The sequence below is a fragment of the Lepidochelys olivacea genome, assembly GCF_965140295.1.
Source record: "Lepidochelys olivacea isolate rLepOli2 genome assembly, chromosome: 13".
NCBI lineage: Eukaryota > Metazoa > Chordata > Testudines > Cheloniidae > Lepidochelys > Lepidochelys olivacea.
Genome location: NC_140423.1, coordinates 30,300,797 through 30,317,984, shown reverse-complemented (window position 1 = coordinate 30,317,984; position 17,188 = coordinate 30,300,797). Strand labels below are relative to the sequence as shown.

The 17,188-nt window shown below is 53.3% G+C and overlaps 1 protein-coding gene across 2 annotated transcripts in view; it reads left to right on the top strand.

The window, feature by feature from the left end:
* The window catches only part of CHD6 (chromodomain helicase DNA binding protein 6), a 185,338-nt gene that overhangs the window by 124,559 nt on the left and 43,591 nt on the right, over window positions 1-17,188 (top strand). For both annotated transcript variants that reach the window (XM_084646086.1, XM_084646085.1), the window contains 4 exons: window positions 1,174-1,353; window positions 3,298-3,408; window positions 14,611-14,813; window positions 15,296-15,495. In XM_084646086.1, coding sequence (XP_084502212.1) covers window positions 1,174-1,353; window positions 3,298-3,408; window positions 14,611-14,813; window positions 15,296-15,495 — 694 coding nt within the window. The remainder of the gene's footprint in view (window positions 1-1,173; window positions 1,354-3,297; window positions 3,409-14,610; window positions 14,814-15,295; window positions 15,496-17,188) is intronic.

The window sequence follows — 17,188 nt, the reverse complement described above, 5'->3', positions numbered from 1 at the left end:
CCTGAGGAGGATCCATGTCCCTGACAGAACAGATTTCAGGTACCTCTGCCATGGACATCAGTCCTGTCCTGCAGCATCCAGCCCAGCCCCCCAGCGCTGCCAATGCCCCTCAGGCCTGACCTGCAGCCCCCTGCTATCCCAGCTCTAGAGTTGCTCATCTAGCCATTGGCTTGCCCTGAGCAGAGGCTTCCACCCCGCTAGGTTTATTGTGGCTCTGGATGGATGAATGTCCATTAAGGACTGAGTTTTGAGCCTACCCCAGGATCTTGGGGGCGCTGAGATCCCACATTGATGGAGCTGAGTGTACCCAAAGGTGCCTTGTCCCCTGCTATCAAAACTAACCACCATGGATGGGAACTGCCTGCGAGAGAGCAGAGGGCATGTGGTGGTCTTGCTGTGCCCAGGCGGCGCTGCCAGCGAGACGAGGTCATGACAGCTTAGCAGGAAGTGTGAAAGCACACTAACAGCTTCCAGTAACAGAGCTGGGCCTGGGTCTTGGGGGCCGGGGCCTGTAGGGCTCTCCCATTTCGGACTCTGAACTTTCCTAGCACTGTGACCAGCAGGGGTGGCCAGTTGCCCCATGGCATCATAAACAAAATAGCTTAAAGACCCGTCACACCCATGTGACAGTCCTGATTCCCAGGGAAGTGTCTGGGGGTGGGGGTAGGAGAAGGGCCAGGTACCAGTGTGGAGAAGGTGAAGTCTTGTACCTTGACTGGATCATTCCTAGCCCAGAGGAAGCTGCAGAGCCCTGCTGCGAGTGTGTGGGCAGGTCCCCTGCCCAGAAGGGCGGCTGCATTAACAGGAGTTCCAGGGGGCAGCCAGGCAGAGGGGCTGTGGTTTACCCAGCCTTTTGCCTCACTTTCCCTCTGTGTATTTGTTTGATCTCACCCAGATCCCTCCCTGTCCACTCTTGGGTCAGGAGCGGGCTGTGTCTGGGGGCATCCAGCTGCAGTCTAGCACAGTCATTGCAGGCTCTCGCAGTTCCATAGGCACCATCTGCAGGGATGGGCGCTGCAGTTCCAGTTAGTACCATGGCTCTGGGACTGTTAGATGCCCCTTCCTTCAAGGGCTGGCTCGGGGAGGGAGCCTCCGTCCCCCATGCCTGCACTCCCAGCCTAGCCCCGGCTCTGGGGCAGCTGGCACAGTGCTGACATCCTGTATCTTTTGCAGGTGCAGCAGCTCTCAAAGATGGAGGTCGAAGACTTGCTACGGAAAGGAGCATACGGGGCTTTAATGGACGAGGAAGATGAAGGCTCCAAGTTCTGCGAGGAAGATATTGATCAGATCCTGCAGCGCAGAACCCAAACGATCACTATCCAGTCGGAGGGGAAGGGTTCCACCTTTGCCAAGGTGCCGTGCACACTGCCTGGGGAGCTGTCTGCCTTCTTTGGCAGGGCAAGGGTGGGGTGCACTGGGCAGATGGGACACAGACTTCGTTTCCCTGGTCTTGGCTTGGCCTGTTGCTTTCTGAGCATCCCTGTGTGTGTCAGTGCAGCTGGGTCCCACCCCGCTGAGGTCAGGAGCTGAGTCCAGGTGGTACAGAAAGCGGGGCGGCACAGGAGGGCGCCGGGTGTAGGAGGGAATGTCGTGGCCAGCCTTTGGCAGCAAGGGGTGGCTGTGTGAGCAGCTCAGCTTGGCTTCTGTCTAGTTCACCCAGGATGGATGTCTCCTGTGGAGCCTTTCCCAGGCTTTTGGATTTCTCACGGTGTCCGCACAATCCATGCTGTGCGGGGGAGTGTTCTAGTAGTTAGAGTGAGATGGGGGTTCTGTTCTCAGCTCTGGAAGAGATCCTTCCCGCGCCTCAGGAACCTCCAGGAGATGTTGCTCTGTTCTGAGGAGATCCCTTGTACTCTGCAGATTTGCTCACTCGCGCATCAGTTTATTTATTTAGCATGTGCATAGTCATCTAGCCATGCGATGGCATCTTCAGTGGCATGATGCAGTTCTTTTAGGCCACTGCTGAACATAATCAGCAGGCATTCCTCAACAATGTGCGTCATTGTCTGCATTGCCCCACAGCTGCACAAAGGGCTGTCATGAAGGCCCCAGTGATACTGGTTGGCTGCACAGAGACCTTGCCCGGTCCAGAACCTGTTCAACAGGGACCACTGGAGGTCCCATGGCCCTAGGGAGGGAGCTGGAGTCTGCTCCTTCTAGTGATTGACAGATGCATCCCAGTGGCAGGGCCGGCTGTGTGTTCTCTCCTGCCCCAGCTAAATCTATTGTCCTGGATCCCTCAGGGCTGAGCCAGGCCTGCGCCCTCTGTTGTGGGGAGGAAGTGGGAGAAGGAAAGAGCCAAGCTTCTCTCACAGATCCCAGGGGAATTTGCAGGGTTGGCCTTGTCCTGGGGACCTGAGCACATTTATCCAAAGTCTGTCCAGCCCCCACCCCATGGAATCCCTGCTGCCATGTGCACAAAACGTATGGGTCTGTGCGTCCCATGGAACCCCTGCTGCCATGTGCGCAGCATCTGTGGGTCTGTCTGCCCCATGGAACCCCTGCTGCCATGTACACAGCGTCTATAGGTCTGTCTGCCCCATGGAACCCCTGCTGCCATGTGCTCAGCGTCTATAGGTCTGTCTGCCCCATGGAAGCCCTGCTGCCATGTGCGCAGCGTCTGTGGGTCTGTCTGCCCCATGGAACCCCTGCTGCCATGTGCTCAGCGTCTGTGGATCTGTCCACCCCATGGAACCCCTGCTGCCAGAGCAGCAGTGCACTCATGCTTGATAGCCGGGGCTGCAAGCAGTCTGGAGATGCAGGGCCATTATTCTTGCAGTGCTGTCCTCCCTGTGACTATGGAGCAGAGACACCAGCTCAATATCCATTCTTGGACCCCAGTGGCCTAATTCTGTCTCCTCCCTCCTGCTGCATAGGACCTGACTCTGGGGGGGTGTAGCCCTGAAGCACAGGGGGTAATGGCTGGCTCTGCTGTATGCTCCCGTTGCTGGCCAGGGGTAGTGCAGCGCACCGTACGTCAGTGCCATCAGAGCTCAGCTCTAACCACCTGCTGTAGAGGAGGGAGCCCATGAAAGCTGTACTGCATTGTGCTCCCAAGGCTGGCAATCTGGGCGCTGCTGGACAGGGTGGGGCTGTCCCACCTCTTATACTTTGCCAGGGCTGAATTTCCAGGGGGCTGGAAACAACCCTGGCTCCTGGACCCCCTTAGCAAATGAAGAGGTTGCTGGTAGTGATCCCTTCTCCGTACAGACAGGGTGCAGGTGGGAGCACACAGCCTCTCTTGCTGTTGCTGAGGATGCATTGCAGACTGTTAACTGGCTCTTCCTTCATCCCCAGGCCAGCTTTGTCGCTTCAGGGAACAGAACTGACATTTCCTTGGATGACCCCAACTTCTGGCAGAAGTGGGCTAAGATAGCAGAGCTGGACACGGACGCAAAGAACGAAAAGGTAGAGCCTAAAAATGGGCAGCCATGCTCATGCATGGACGTGCGTACTCCTCCACATGCACACATGCTCCTCTGGGCGGCCGCACGCTCCTCTGGGCGGCCGCACACTCCTCCACGCTCCTCTGGGCGGCCGCATATGCACACGTCTCCGTTGCTAACAAACCCAGCTGCAGCCCTCCCCCTCAGGCAGGACAGGTGTGCTGCGCTCCCAGGGCTGGGTTCGGTGCAAGTGCAGAGCCCAAGTGTCCAGTAGCTCACCCAAAGGAAGGATTGCTGGGAGGTGAGTGACTTAATTCTGGCTGCTCTGGGAGGCCTGAGCTGGGCTCCCTCAGGCTGGGCAGTGTGACAGTGTTGAGAGCAGTGGCTGGGGTGTCTGCGCTCTCCTGCGGGAAGACATGGGAAGAGCAGCCCAGTGTAAGACATTGTCCCAGCTGGTTTATTTGGCAGCAATGGAACCAGCAGGCTGCTTTGACCAGCCCCTGGCGCGTGGGGGATAAGGGGGGATGCATGGAGCTGCACTGGTGGCACTTCACACTTCCCCTGCGAAGAGGGGGCTATTTGGGAGCTGTAAGCACCTCCCAGTGTAGCACTTGGTGGGAGGGTTGGCAGCCAGCCCAGCTGCAAGGGGGCCTCAGGAGATGGCCCCAGCTCCCCAGCCCTCCCCACCTTCAGCATATAGTCCCACTGGGCCAATGGCATCTGGCTGGGGGTGTGCATGCGTGTGGTGCTCAGCACTGCCTGCCCCATGCCTGGCTCAGAACAGCTGTCTGCCGTGACGCACGTCAGGAAGCTGCAGTGAGTGTGGGGCCCAACCGGCAGTGACCAAACCCGAACGCTCTCAGTGCTGGAGTGCCTGCCTGAGGCTGAGTGAACGGCACTGATCTCCACGGAGTCGCACCTACACCTGTCAGTCACATGCAATGTGCAGCCACAGGCTAAAAAGCTAACAGAATGTTAGGAACCATTAGGAAAGGGAGAGCTAAGACAGAAAATATCATAATACCTCTATATACATCCGTGGTATGCCCACATCTTGAATACTGCATGCAGTTCTGGTGGCCCCATCTCAGAAAAGATATATTGGAGTTGGAAAAGGTCCAGAGAAGGACAACAGAAATGATTGGGGTCTGGAACAGCTTCCATATGAGGAGAGATTAAAAAGACTGAGACTGTTCAGCTTGGAAAAGAGACGACTAAGGGGGGCTATGAGAGAGGTCTATAAAATCGTGACTGGCGTGGAGAAAGTGAATAAGGAATTTTTATTTACCCCTTCACATAACACAGGAAGTAGGGGTCAGCCAATGAAATGAATAGGCAGCAGATTTAACAAACATAAGGAAGTACTTCTTCACAGAGCTCACCGTCAACTTGTGGAACTCATTGCCGGGGATGTTGTGAAGGCCAAAACTATAACGGAGTTCAAAAAAGAATGAGATAAGTTCATGGAGGACAGGTCTGTCAATGGCTACTTGCCAAGATGGTCAGGGATGCAACCCCATGCTCTGAGTGTCCCTAAGCCTCTGCCTGCCAGAAGCTGGGAGTGGACAACAGGGAATGGATCACTTGATAATTGCCCTGTTCTGTTCATTCCCTCTGAAGCATCTGCCACTGGCCGCTGTCGGAAGACAGGATACTATGCTTGATGGACCCTTGGTCTGACCCAGTCTGACAGTTCTTATGGTCATGCCCATCCAAGAAAGCCTTGCCCTGGAGGGAGCACATGGGTCCCCAGCTGCATTTGTCACTTGGTGCTGTACTTGGGTTCTCCTGGCTCCGCTTCCATGCGGATGATGGACGGTGGCTGGCTGCAGCTCCCAGCACTCAGAAAGACGTGTGTCTTAGCACAGCCTGGGGCCCTGTCCATCTGTCCTGAGGCCCTTCTCGACCCAGCAACCCTGGAGGTGGATTTGGCCCCTCTAGTTCTGTGGGGAGGAGGGGTGGGCGCCATGTCATAGTGGGGCTGGCCAGGTGGTTTGCACCAGGGATCCTGGCTGTTTTATTCACTTAAGCCTCAGAGTGCTAAGAGGTGCTCACTCCTCCTCAGCGCCTTGCTGAGTGCTGGAACACAGGGCAACCCACACAGGTGGCATCGCTGGTGTGCCCTTCCCACCTGCTGTGAGCTCCCATGCCAGCTCCTGCCATGGTCCCATCCCTTCACCGATTCCTGGGCCATGGGCCAGGCAGGGAGCAGTGGGTGGGCAGAGGTTGGGGGTTGCCATAACAAGGATAGGCTGCTCTGTGTACAAGACAATACCTGGCCAGCGTTCTCATGGGAGCAGCTCTCTCTGCCTCACTCACCTCGTTAGTACTCAGGGCTCTCGTTGCCCCACCAGTGGGGCTGAGCATTTACCAGGAGTCACCAAGCTGCTGCCTGGCCCTGATCCCTGTGCGGATAAGGCGCTAACCCCAGGCCATGCAGTGGGAAAGCTGGCTCCAGCAGGGTTTTTTCTATCATTTAGTGTATGCCTTAAACCAGAAATCCAGTCACTTTCACTGGGCTGGGGCAGGGGGTTGAGGTTCAGGAGGGTGTGCAGGCTCTGGGCTGGGGCCGAGGGGTTCGGAGTGTGAGAGAGGGTTCCGGACTGAGCCTGGGGCAGAGGGTTGGGGTGCAGGAGGGGGTGCGGGTGCAGGCTCTGGGAGAAAGTTTGGGTGCAGGAGGGGGCTCCGGGCTGGGGCAGAGTTTTGGGGGACAGGAGGGGTTACGGGGTACTGGCTCTGGGAGCAGGGGCAGGGCTGGGGCAGGGGGGTCGGGGTGTGGGATGCAGGAGGGGGTATGAGGTGCTGGCTCTGGGAGAGGGCTGGGAGTTGTGGTGCTTGCCTGCTTGCCTCAGCCCCACGCCACTCCCAGAAGGAGCCAATGCAACCCTGGTGGGGGTGGCATGTGGCTCTGCGCCCGCTGCCCCTCTCTGTAGGCACTGTCCCCCGCAGCTCCCATTGGCTGCAGTTCCCCGTTCCTGGCCAATGGGAGCTGCAGGGATGGTGCTTGCAGGCAGGAGCAGCACGCAGAGTCCCCTCTTCCCCCCGCATCCCTCCAGGGCTGTGGGGTGTGCTGGCCGTTTCCGGGAGCGTCGTGGTGCCGGAGCAGGCAGGGAGCCTGCCTTAGTGGCAGCCCTGCTGCACCACTGGACTTTCAGCGTCCGGAGATTGCGATCGACTGGAGAGAGCTTTGTGAAAAGGAATGGGAGAACTGGGCTAGTGCAGGGGAACCGGGAAGTGAAACTGACCAGCCTGTTGCTGTTCTCCAAGATAAGAGAAATGCAGACAGTAAATGCACAACCAGGGAATCCTCTCAGCTGTCCTGCGCTTGGGTGGTTCACTGGGATAACTGAGTGTTTGCAGGTGGTTCTGCTGTGGCTGCTGCCGTGCTGCCCACACCTGTAAACTGCCCTTTACCCAGCAGTGATAGTGGGTAAATATGGCAGCTGGAGTACCCTGAGAGGCCAGGATATTTCTAGACGCTTGCTAGTCGGCCTTTTCTCCAGCAGCAGAGCCTCAGGAAGGTTCACAGCATAGCCTTTGGGAACATCTAGCCAGTACTAGCCGCCCCAGCCCCAGCTCCCTGTGGCACCTGCCTGCACTGTCCGTGGTAGAAGATGTTTCTAGAAGAGAACATTAAACACAAAGAATGAGGGCTTTGCCTGCTTGGAAGAAAGAGTAAACAGATGGAGTCTGGTCCTCTGGTCCTGCTCTCAGAGCATGTCCTGCTGGGCCTGCATGCTCAGCCAAACAGCTGGGCCTCTCCCCTCCAGCTTTCTTTGGCAAGTGCAAACCTCTGTGCAGCTAGCTTCAGTGCCTCCCGAGGGGTTCTGGCTTCTGAAATTCCAGCTAGGGCAGCAACAGCAGATGGGCTTAGATGGTAGCAAAGGGGAGGCTTAATGGGCAACATTTCACAGCAGCTCCTCAGATTTCACTGTTCTGACAGGAAAAGAGGTGTGTGTGTCTGTGTGAGACTGTGTCTGACTCTGTGTGCCTGACTGCATGCCTGTGCCTGTGTGTGTCTGCGTGCCTGACTTTGTGTGTGTGTGCCTGACTCTGACTTTGTGTTACTGGAGAGATGGGATTCAACAGGACCAGCAACCAGTACGGGTATGGTGTGACTCCAGTTGGTGTGGGGTGCTTTTATGCTGTTGTATCCTACACCTTCTGTCGGCTGTGTCAAGGTTCCTTCCCCACTCTGAACTCTAGGGTACAGATGTGGGGACCTGCATGAAAGACCCCCTAAGCTTATTTCTACCAGCTTAGGTTAAAAACTTTCCCAAGGCACAAACTTCGCCTTGTCTTTGAACAGTATGCTGCCACCACCAAGTGATTTAGACAAAGAACAAGGAAAGGACCACTTGGAGTTCCTATTTCCCCAAAATATCCCCCCAAGCCCTTACACCCCCTTTCCTGGGGAGGCTTGAGAATAAACAAGATGAGCACAGACCAGCCTTGGATTTTTAACACCCAAAAAACCCAATCAGATTTTTAAAAAACAGAACTTTATTAGAAGAACAAAAAAAGATAAGAGAACAACTCTGTAAGATCAGAATGGAAGATAATCTTACAGGCAGTCAGATTCAAAACATAGAGAATCCCTCTAGGCAAAACCTTAAGTTACAAAAAGACACAAAAACAGGAATAGACATTCCCTCCAGCACAGCGAATTTCACAAGCCAAAACAAAGAAAACCTAACGCATGTTCTAGCTAGATTACTTACTAACTTTACAGGAGTTGGAGGCTTGCATCCTTGATCTATTCCTGGCAAAGGTATCACACAGACAGACAAAAGCCTTTCCCCCCCACTCCAGATTTGAAAGTATCTTGTCCCCTCATTGGTCATTATGAGTCAGGTGCCAGCCAGGTCACCTGAGCTTCTTAACCCTTTACAGGTAACAGGACTTTACCTCTGGCCAGGAGGGATTTTATAGCACTGTCTACAGAAAGGTGGTTACCCTTCCCTTTGTATTTATGACAGGCTAATTCTCTTGTCACAGCCCTATCCCTCCACCCCCTCTACAAGTAAATTATCCTGCCCTGGAGCATGGCATTTACCACACCAGTTGCGTTGCCTGGGCTTGGTGGGGCAGGAGCCCGCTACCAAGTGTAGGTAGTTTTGTAGCTGTTGGGCCTAATTTTCGCCTGTGGTATCCCAGGGACAATTTTGTGCTTGCAAATGATTGTCATTCCCCACCCCTGCCACACATACACACACTCATTCTTCATGGAGTGTGGGTCCCGACGTGTATTCCACACATGGGTACGCGTGCACGCCATGCACCTGAGACCGGAAATTCTTCCAAGCAGTGCCTATTGGCTTGCTCCCTGGATCTCCTCGTGCTCCCAACTAAGGGTATAACACGTCTCCAGTTCCTTCTTACTGTCACCTGGCCTGAGTCGGAACCCTGTGTCTTCTCCTCCTGCAGCTCTTGTAACACCTGTAAAGACATTTGTAAATTGCTATTTTTCTTAGCTTGCTAGTTAGTTAAAGTTCATAGTAGGTGTGGTGGTTCTTCGAGTGCTTGCTCATATCGATTCCAATTAGGTGTGCGCGTGCTGTGTGCACGGCCGTCAAAGAATTTTTACCCTAGCAACACCCAGTGAGTCGGCTGTGGAGCCCCCTGGAGTGGCGCCTTCATGGCGCTGGATATATACCCCAGCCGACCCAGCGCCCCCTCAGTTCCTTCTTACCGCCCTTGACATTTGTTGGAACTGTGGAGCTTGGCTTTGCTACTCTCCACTCTCCCTAGCGTTCACCCTACAGTTTGTTCGTAGTTTGTTGTAGATTAATAGTTGTAGTTCTAGTTATAGTATAGTAGTACCAGTGGCCCAGCCACTACCGGTGGAGCAGTTTTGGACTTGGATGTGTTGGAGGTCCTAGCTGCTCCAATATCTCCCTGGGGACAGTCGAGCCCTGACAGACAGTCTAAGTGTCACGCTCGCTGCTCCTCAGGGTATGACCTCCCCAGGCACCTCTGGTACTGATTTTCTTGAGGCCCCCCCCACAACTGATCGACCCCCTTCTTCTGGCCTTGTTGGGGTCCGTGGATCCGTATTCTAAGCATCTGGGCCCTTCTCAAGAATCGTACTGCTCCTCTCCTGCCTGCCAGCTGGATCTGTCAGTGTACGAGGAGGAAGAAGTTGACCCAGATCTGCAGGTACTGACAGTTCTGATGTGTGTCTCTTCATCATCGCTGGACGAAGCGGTCACTTTTTCCTCTCTGTCTCTGCTGGATTACAATGGGCAGTACCAGGAGCTACTGCAAAGAGTTGCCAGCGACCTCCAGATCCCACTGGAGGAGGCCCAGGATTCTCAACACCAACTTCTGAATATTTTGCAACCTCAGGGACCAAGCAAGATGGCCCTCCTAGTTAATGAAGCCAGCCTAGAACCAGCCAGAGTGGATGGCTCACTCCAGCATCCTGTGCCCCTACTCCGAAGACAGCTAAGAGGAGATATTTCATTCACACTAAGGGAGCTGAATTTTTGTTCTCCCACCTTGCCCCCATCTCACTGGTGGTACAGGTAGCTACAGAAAGAGCTCAGTCACACTATCAAAGGACCACCCCAACAGACAAGTGCTCTAAGAGACTGGACATCCTTGGAAGAAAGGTCTTCTCCTCCGAGGCCTGCAATTTCATGTTGCTAACTACCGAGCTTAGTTAGTGAAATATGATTTCAATAACTATTCCAGGCTTGCAAATTTCATAGATAAGCTTCCCACAAAGGACAGAGCCCAATTTCAGTCCTTCATAAATGGGGGAAAACTAATGGCAAAAACAGCTCTCCAGGCCATAGTGGATGTAGTGGATACAGCTGCCAGAAGTCTGGCCTCTGGCTTAGTCATGAGGAGGAATTCTTGGCTGCAATCATCAGGGTTTCCTAGGGAGGTCCAGAACACAATCTAGGACTTCCCGTTTGATGAATCAAATCTCTTCAGTCAGAGAACAGATGAATCATAGAATCGTAGGACTGGAAGGGACCTCGAGAGATCACCTAATCCAGTCCCCTGCACTTAGGGCAGGACTAAGTATTATGTAGACCATCCCTGACAGGTGTTTGTCTAATTGCATTTATGAAAGGACTCAAGTCCCTGCATTCATTAAAGGACACTCTGTTCCCTGGGAATTTACATTCCAGCCCTCAGAAGGAAACACTAGAGATAGCCTTTTAGGCCAAGGCCATCCCCTCCTCATGCAATTTATTATCATCACCTGGCAGAGGTCAGGTCGGCAACAGAGTTTCTCATAAAACTTCTGGTAGCCCTAGGTGTTTGCAAAAATAGAAAAGGGTCTGTTTTGTTGCCCACAAGGACGATAAACTTTATAGGAGCAACACTGGACTCGGTTTCAGTGAGAGCATTTCTCCCCGCAGACAGGTTTCACATAATGAGCAAACTGGTTTCACGCATTACCTGCAAACCAAGAACTACAGTGCACATATGCCTTTCACTCTTAGGCCACATGCCCACACACATTTACATGACACTATTCACCAGGCTTCACTTGCGATACCTACAAGTTTGGATCCACACAATCTGTCCACCAAACAAGGACCATGTCAACTCGAGGGTGACCATTACCACTGGAGTTATTGCCCACCTCGCTTGGTGGTTGAACCCGAAAAAGGTCATGGTGGGTGTTGCCTTCAACCTGCCCACCTGCAAAGCCACCATTGTGATTGACGCGTCCCTCCTGGGGTGCGGCGTTCACCTGAATAACCACACTGCTCAGGAAACCTGGATCCCACGAGAGGCCAGGCTACGTATAAATGTAGGAGAAGTAAGGGTAGTCCATCTTGTGTGCAAGGCTTTCCTTCAGGTAATTCGCTCCTTCCATATACAGGTGATGTCAGACAATATCACCACTATGATACAAACAGGGCAGAACGAGGTCTTGTCCCCTCTGCCTGGAAACTGGCTCTCTCTGTCTCTCTATTGTATGTATGGCATCTGCAAAGCAACATTCTATAGCAGCAGTTGTAGATCCATAAGCCATTTCAAGGCCTCCTCTGTGACATGGATATCATCCAATTCACCTTTAAATCCAGATTTGGGGCACTGTGTTATGATGTGTTTGATGGTTTGGATGCTCTCACTGCAGTCACCCAAAGGTGAGTCTTTGATTTTCCACTTGTACAACAAGTAGCCACATCTTCTGTGGTTTATTCAGATGCAGTTCAGTGTGGTTCAAAGTATCTGTGGCAGATCAAAACTGGAAGGGCATCTTGTTGTGTCAGTAAAAATGTGCTTGTTTGGAATAGTAGATGAGGTCCAGACACTTCACCATTCCCTGCCTAGATCCAGAGGCATGAGATGGTCACGTGTGATCCAAAGTGGTTTTCACAGTTTCAGTCATTGTTGGGGTATGTTATCCATAACCTGCCAGATGGGAAGTTCTGGGTAGTCTGGTGTGTTTAAGTTCTCATGCTGTGGCTATATCTCAAAGGATAGCTGGGGATTCGGTGTTTGTTAATACAGAAAGCTACAGTAAAGGTGTTGATTTTAAAGTTCCCATGATGAGTCGCATGGTCTAATTCAGCTGCCTGTCCACAAGTTGGGTATGGCAGCTTTTTGTCCTCATCGGCGTACGGTACTCTGCAACTGAGTACACCAGGGTCAAGGCTGATGTTTGTAGCACTGTGGCAGTTGATCCCCAGCTTGTTCCTGATAACTTTTGAAAAATGTTGATGCAAGTCTTTGCTTTGGAGGTTACTTTCTTGAGGTGGTCATGCAAGGTCAGTGTGTGGTCAAGAATGATGCCAAAATATGTTGGCTTTGGGTCTTAATGCACAGTTTCACCACAAAACTCAACAGTATGTTTTGTGCGATTCTCTTGTCAAGGTGGAAAGTAGAGACTACCAATTTGCCCATCTTAGGTCTCAGCCGCCACTTTTTGAAGTACTCCTCTGTGATCTTAAGGTCTGATGTAAGGGTCACTTCAAGTTCTTTAAAGCTATGAGCCTGAGTTGTGAGTGCCATATCATCAGCATACTCAACATTCTGCATTATCATTTCAGGTATATTGCTCACATATGCATTGAAGAGGGTCGGAGCAAGTACAGAGCCTTGTGGTAGCCCATTATTTAAAGTGGGCAGCTTGCTGGGTTTGCCTCTGAGGTATACAAACATCCTGTGGCCACTAAGCCTGGTGTTCGGTAGGCTGAGAATCTACACACAGGTTCACTTTGGCCAGTTTCAGTAGCAGACCATCCTTCTGGACTACGTCACGTGCTGCTGACAGATCAGTGAAAGCGTTACCAATTGTGAGTTTTTGTCGGAATTCAGCCTTAATGTCTGTAGTGAAAGCCAGGACCTGGTCACAGCAACTTCTGTGCGGTCGAAAACCAGCTTCCTTCTTGGGTAGGGTACTATACGCCATGGACCCGATTTGGTTCAGAATCATATGCTTCAGCACCTTGTAGATGGTGCTCAAGAGAGACTGGCCTAGAACTAGAAGGGTGATCCACAGGTTTCCCAGACTTCAGGAGTGCAATGACCTTGGCTTCTTGCTACACGTGGGGAATTTCACTGGTCTCCGAAATGTGGGTGAAAAGTTTAATCATCCATTTCCATGCCAATGAACTCAGGTTATATAGGGACTCAGGACAGATACCATCTTTTCCTACTGCTTTTCCCAATTTCGTGGCTGCAATGACTGCATCAATCTCCTTACTTGTGAACAGTCCAGATCACTGAGATGATGGAATGCACATGGACGTCACCTGCTGGAGTTAAACCTGGAAGCCATCAAACTTTGGAACTGGTGCATCTGGAATCACATCATGATGCAGGCCACTTACCTTCCGGGTAGCCACAGCACCAAACTGAGCAGTCACTTCTCGATGGACCACGCATGGGAGAAGCACAATTCAGTCCTAAGCGAGATATTCACGCAGTGGGCACACCACAGTGGGACTGTCGACGCTCACCGATTCACCCTTCGAGCCCATGGCAACATGTTCCGTGACCTGCCTGCCTGTCCAGGAAGGTGGCATTTTTAGTAGCTATCATTTCAGCCGGGAGGGTCAGCAAGCTGTGAGCCATCATTGCGGACCCTCCTTATTACAGTTTTTCACAAAGAAAAGGTTTCCCTTCACCTACACCCTAAGTTTCTCCCCAGGGTTGTTTCTGAATTCTACATCAACCAAAGTATTTGCTTATCTGTACTTTTCCCAAAACCTCATGCTTCCGCTGAAGACAAGAGGCTTCGCTGCCTCTGTGTCTGATGTGCCTTGGTGTTATACCTGCAAAGAACGAAACCCATTAGGAAATCACCAAGACTTTTTATTGCCATTGCAGGCAGATCGCGTGAGCAAACCAGAGGATTTCTAAGTGGGTTTCAGGATGCATCCTAAAGTGCTATCGGGAAGCAAAGATCCCTCCCACTGTGGGTGTCACAGGTCATAACACGAGAGCACAGGCCACCTCCACAGCATCCCTACATGATGTCCCGCTACAAGACAATTTCAAAGCGGCCACCTGGAGTTCTGTCCACATGTTCACAATGCACTACGTTTTAGTTCATGCCTCGGCCGCTGATGCAGATCTGAGATCTGCAGTGCTGCAAGCGTTTTTGCTCCCAGCTTCCTCGCACCCACTTGCAGTCTGACCACTGCATGCCAGTCATCCACCTGTAAAATACACACAGGGACCAGCACTCTCAGAAGAAATGGAAGTTACTTACTGTAACTGGAGGTTCTTCAAGATGTGTGGTCCCTATCTGTATTCCACTACCCGCCCTCCCTCCCCTCTGCTTCAGATCCTGTTGGATTTGCGATAAGAGGAGGAACACCGTCAGCCTGCACTGTCTCTTATACCCTCAGTCAGGAGCACAAGAAGATGTACGGCGTGTGTGTGGGCCAATAGACACTGCTTGGAAGAATTTCCGGACTCGGGGTACTTGCCTATTCACATGTGGAGTCTCAAAGAGCCTCCACTTACCGTAAGTAACCTCCATTTTTTGCACCCACAGTTAACTGTGGGTGGCAGTCCATAGTAGCTGGGCGTTGAACGGGCCATCTGGGTCTGGCACCAGATGCTGGGTGTGGTGCTAGGCTTGGAGAGAGCTGGGTGGTGCTAGGAGTTGCTGAGGCCAGAAGGCAGCACAGAGGAGGGAAGCATCCCCACACCTCATGCTAGTGGCCAAGGGGGGCACCGTGCAGAGGGAAGGGTCTGCCGGGTGGTTCTGGGCGCACTAGCCTCTCACTGTCTCCCCCGGCAGGAGAGCTTAGTGATCGACAGGCCCCGTGTCCGCAAGCAGACCAAGCACTACAACTCCTTCGAGGAGGATGAGCTGATGGAGTTCTCGGAGCTGGACAGTGACTCCGACGAGCGGCCCACGCGCTCGCGGCGCCTCAATGAGAAGACGCGGCGCTACCTGCGGGCCGAGTGCTTCCGCGTGGAGAAGAACTTGCTCATATTCGGGTGGGTCTCATCTGGGCTCTGTACACCGTGTGAGGCTGGGCTGACCCCCAGCGCAGCTGTGGCTCTCGGGTGGTTTGGTGTCACATGTTTGCTATTGTCTGTCTGTCCCTGTCTCAGGCTGCTGCACAGAGGGGCATAAACCTGGCAGGGAGCTGCAGAGCTATTGCCCCGCCGGGGGGGACCTGCTGGGTGCTGTGCGCAATCCCCACATCTATGGGAGGAAGTGTGGTTTGTGGCTAGAGCATGGGCTGGGAGTCAGGACTCCTGGGTTCTTTTCCTGCCTCTGCCACTGACCCAGCGTGTGATGCTGGATGAATCCCACACCCTTTCTGTGCCTCAGTTTCCCTACTTTCCTGCTTCTCCGGGGGCTGGCCAGGCTTTGTCCATTAGTGCCCCATGCAGCGTTGTGAGCTCCCCACTGGAGGGCACTAGAGAAGTGCAGTCACTTGCAGTGTTTATGGTGTGTGTTTCTGCTCCTCCAGCTGGGGGCGCTGGAAGGATATCCTGACCCACGGACGGTTCAAGTGGCACCTGAACGAGAAGGACATGGAGATGATTTGCCGGGCCCTCCTGGTCTATTGCGTCAAACACTACAAGGGAGATGAGAAGATTAAGAGTTTTATATGGGATCTGATCACTCCGACGAAGGACGGCCAGAACCAGGCCCTGCAAAATCACTCAGGTACTCTCTCTTCTGCCAGTTATTGTTTCGCTGCCAGTATGCCCAGCTTTCAGTGCCCAGGACTAGAGAGTTAAACTAGAGCGGATCCCAGAAGCCACACAAACAGCCAGAGCTGGGCAACAAGGAAGCACTGTGTGGGGGCCAGGGGTCACAGGGCTGACTTGCGTCCAGACCCATGGAGGCAAGGACAGAGGGGCTCTCTGATACAGGAAATGGCCAGCCCTGGCCCAGCTGAGTGGGAACCTTGGGCTGGAGAGCTAGGGCACCAGGCCAACCTGAGCTGCCTGTTCTTGAGGTCTAGATTGTTACTTAGACCAGAGACCAGGCTTGGACCATCAGGGATGAGGGGCAAATGTCCCCTGCAGAGTGCAGCCCATAGTGGCCTTTATTCTCAGAACTGTGGAGGAGTGGCCAGTGCTGGCTGCATGCTTGGACCTGTGGTCTCTGCAGGCAGCCACACTATGTCAAAGATGACTCCACTCCATTCTGTAGTAGCCATCCCCTGTGGGACGCTGCTCGTCTGTAGATCCCCCAGTGCTTCACAAAGGGCAGGGGGAATCCTCAGCTGGGGTACTGAGATCTAATGCAAATGAGGCCTGGCGCTTGGCAAGTAGCCAGTGCAGCCCCTTGGCTGGGCACTGTGTGGGTGCCCCAATCCATGGCACAATGTTCTTTAAGTTTGGCAGCCCTTTCCGGCTGGCTCCCAGCGCTGCCTTTCAGTAGTTTGTCACGGGTGAGCCATGCTGAAAGCTAAGGCAGCTGCTCCCATTTCCGCTCCACAGGGCACGCCAGAGGCTGTTTGTGAAGTGGCTGTTAGCAGTGTAAAGCGCGAGGCTCTCCCATGCGGTGCAGGAGAAAGCAGCCAGGTTCTGTGGTGGATTTGAAGTCCCAGGTCCGGTCAGAAATCCCCCCGTGCCTGGTGCTGTTGGGTTACGTTCATGGCCATCGCATCTCTCCCTAAGCGTGAATGACGCCATCGCCTACTGTTCTGAGTTAATATCGTCATTTTGTCCAGCACTTGAGCCATCTCAGCAGGATGGTCTGGCGCTGGGGAATCAGGCATGTGCTGGTTAGACCAAAGGAATCCTGGCACACACCTGGTCGCTGGGCGTAACCCGGTGTATTAGCATGCAGTAGAGCAATAGTAAAACTGATAGGGTGGCACATATGGGAACACATTTCAGTAATGCAACGAGCAAGCGGCATGGTCCGTTGAGGGTCATGAACACTGCACTGTAGCACTGAATGTAACTCAGTTGGATCCCTTGCAAGGGGAAGCCTCAGAACCTCTCAGTCAGGTCCTGGGGAGGCCTCTGCTTCCATGAGTCTGGGCGTGCGACGGGCAGTACAGGACTGAATTCTAGCCCAGCTGTGCACAAGCCATGCTCTGACCCTGTGCAATGGTAGCCACGGCAGGGAAGGGTCTGGAGAGCTGCTGAAGGGGAGCTGGTCCTGTCCTGAGAGGAAGAGTGTGTGAGTTGGGCCTGTCCAGGGTTAGAGGGATTCATGCGAGAAGTGAAACTGCAAGAACTGGTTGGAATAAAAACACAGGGAAACGTGGCCAGGGAACCAACGCAGGGAATAGGCTCCAAGGACGACTCCACCCCGCCTTTGTGGCATAAGGCTGGCCCTGCTGTATAGAAGAGGCGAGGACTCTGACTGGCAGGTGCCGTGGGTACAGGTCTGCTTGGAT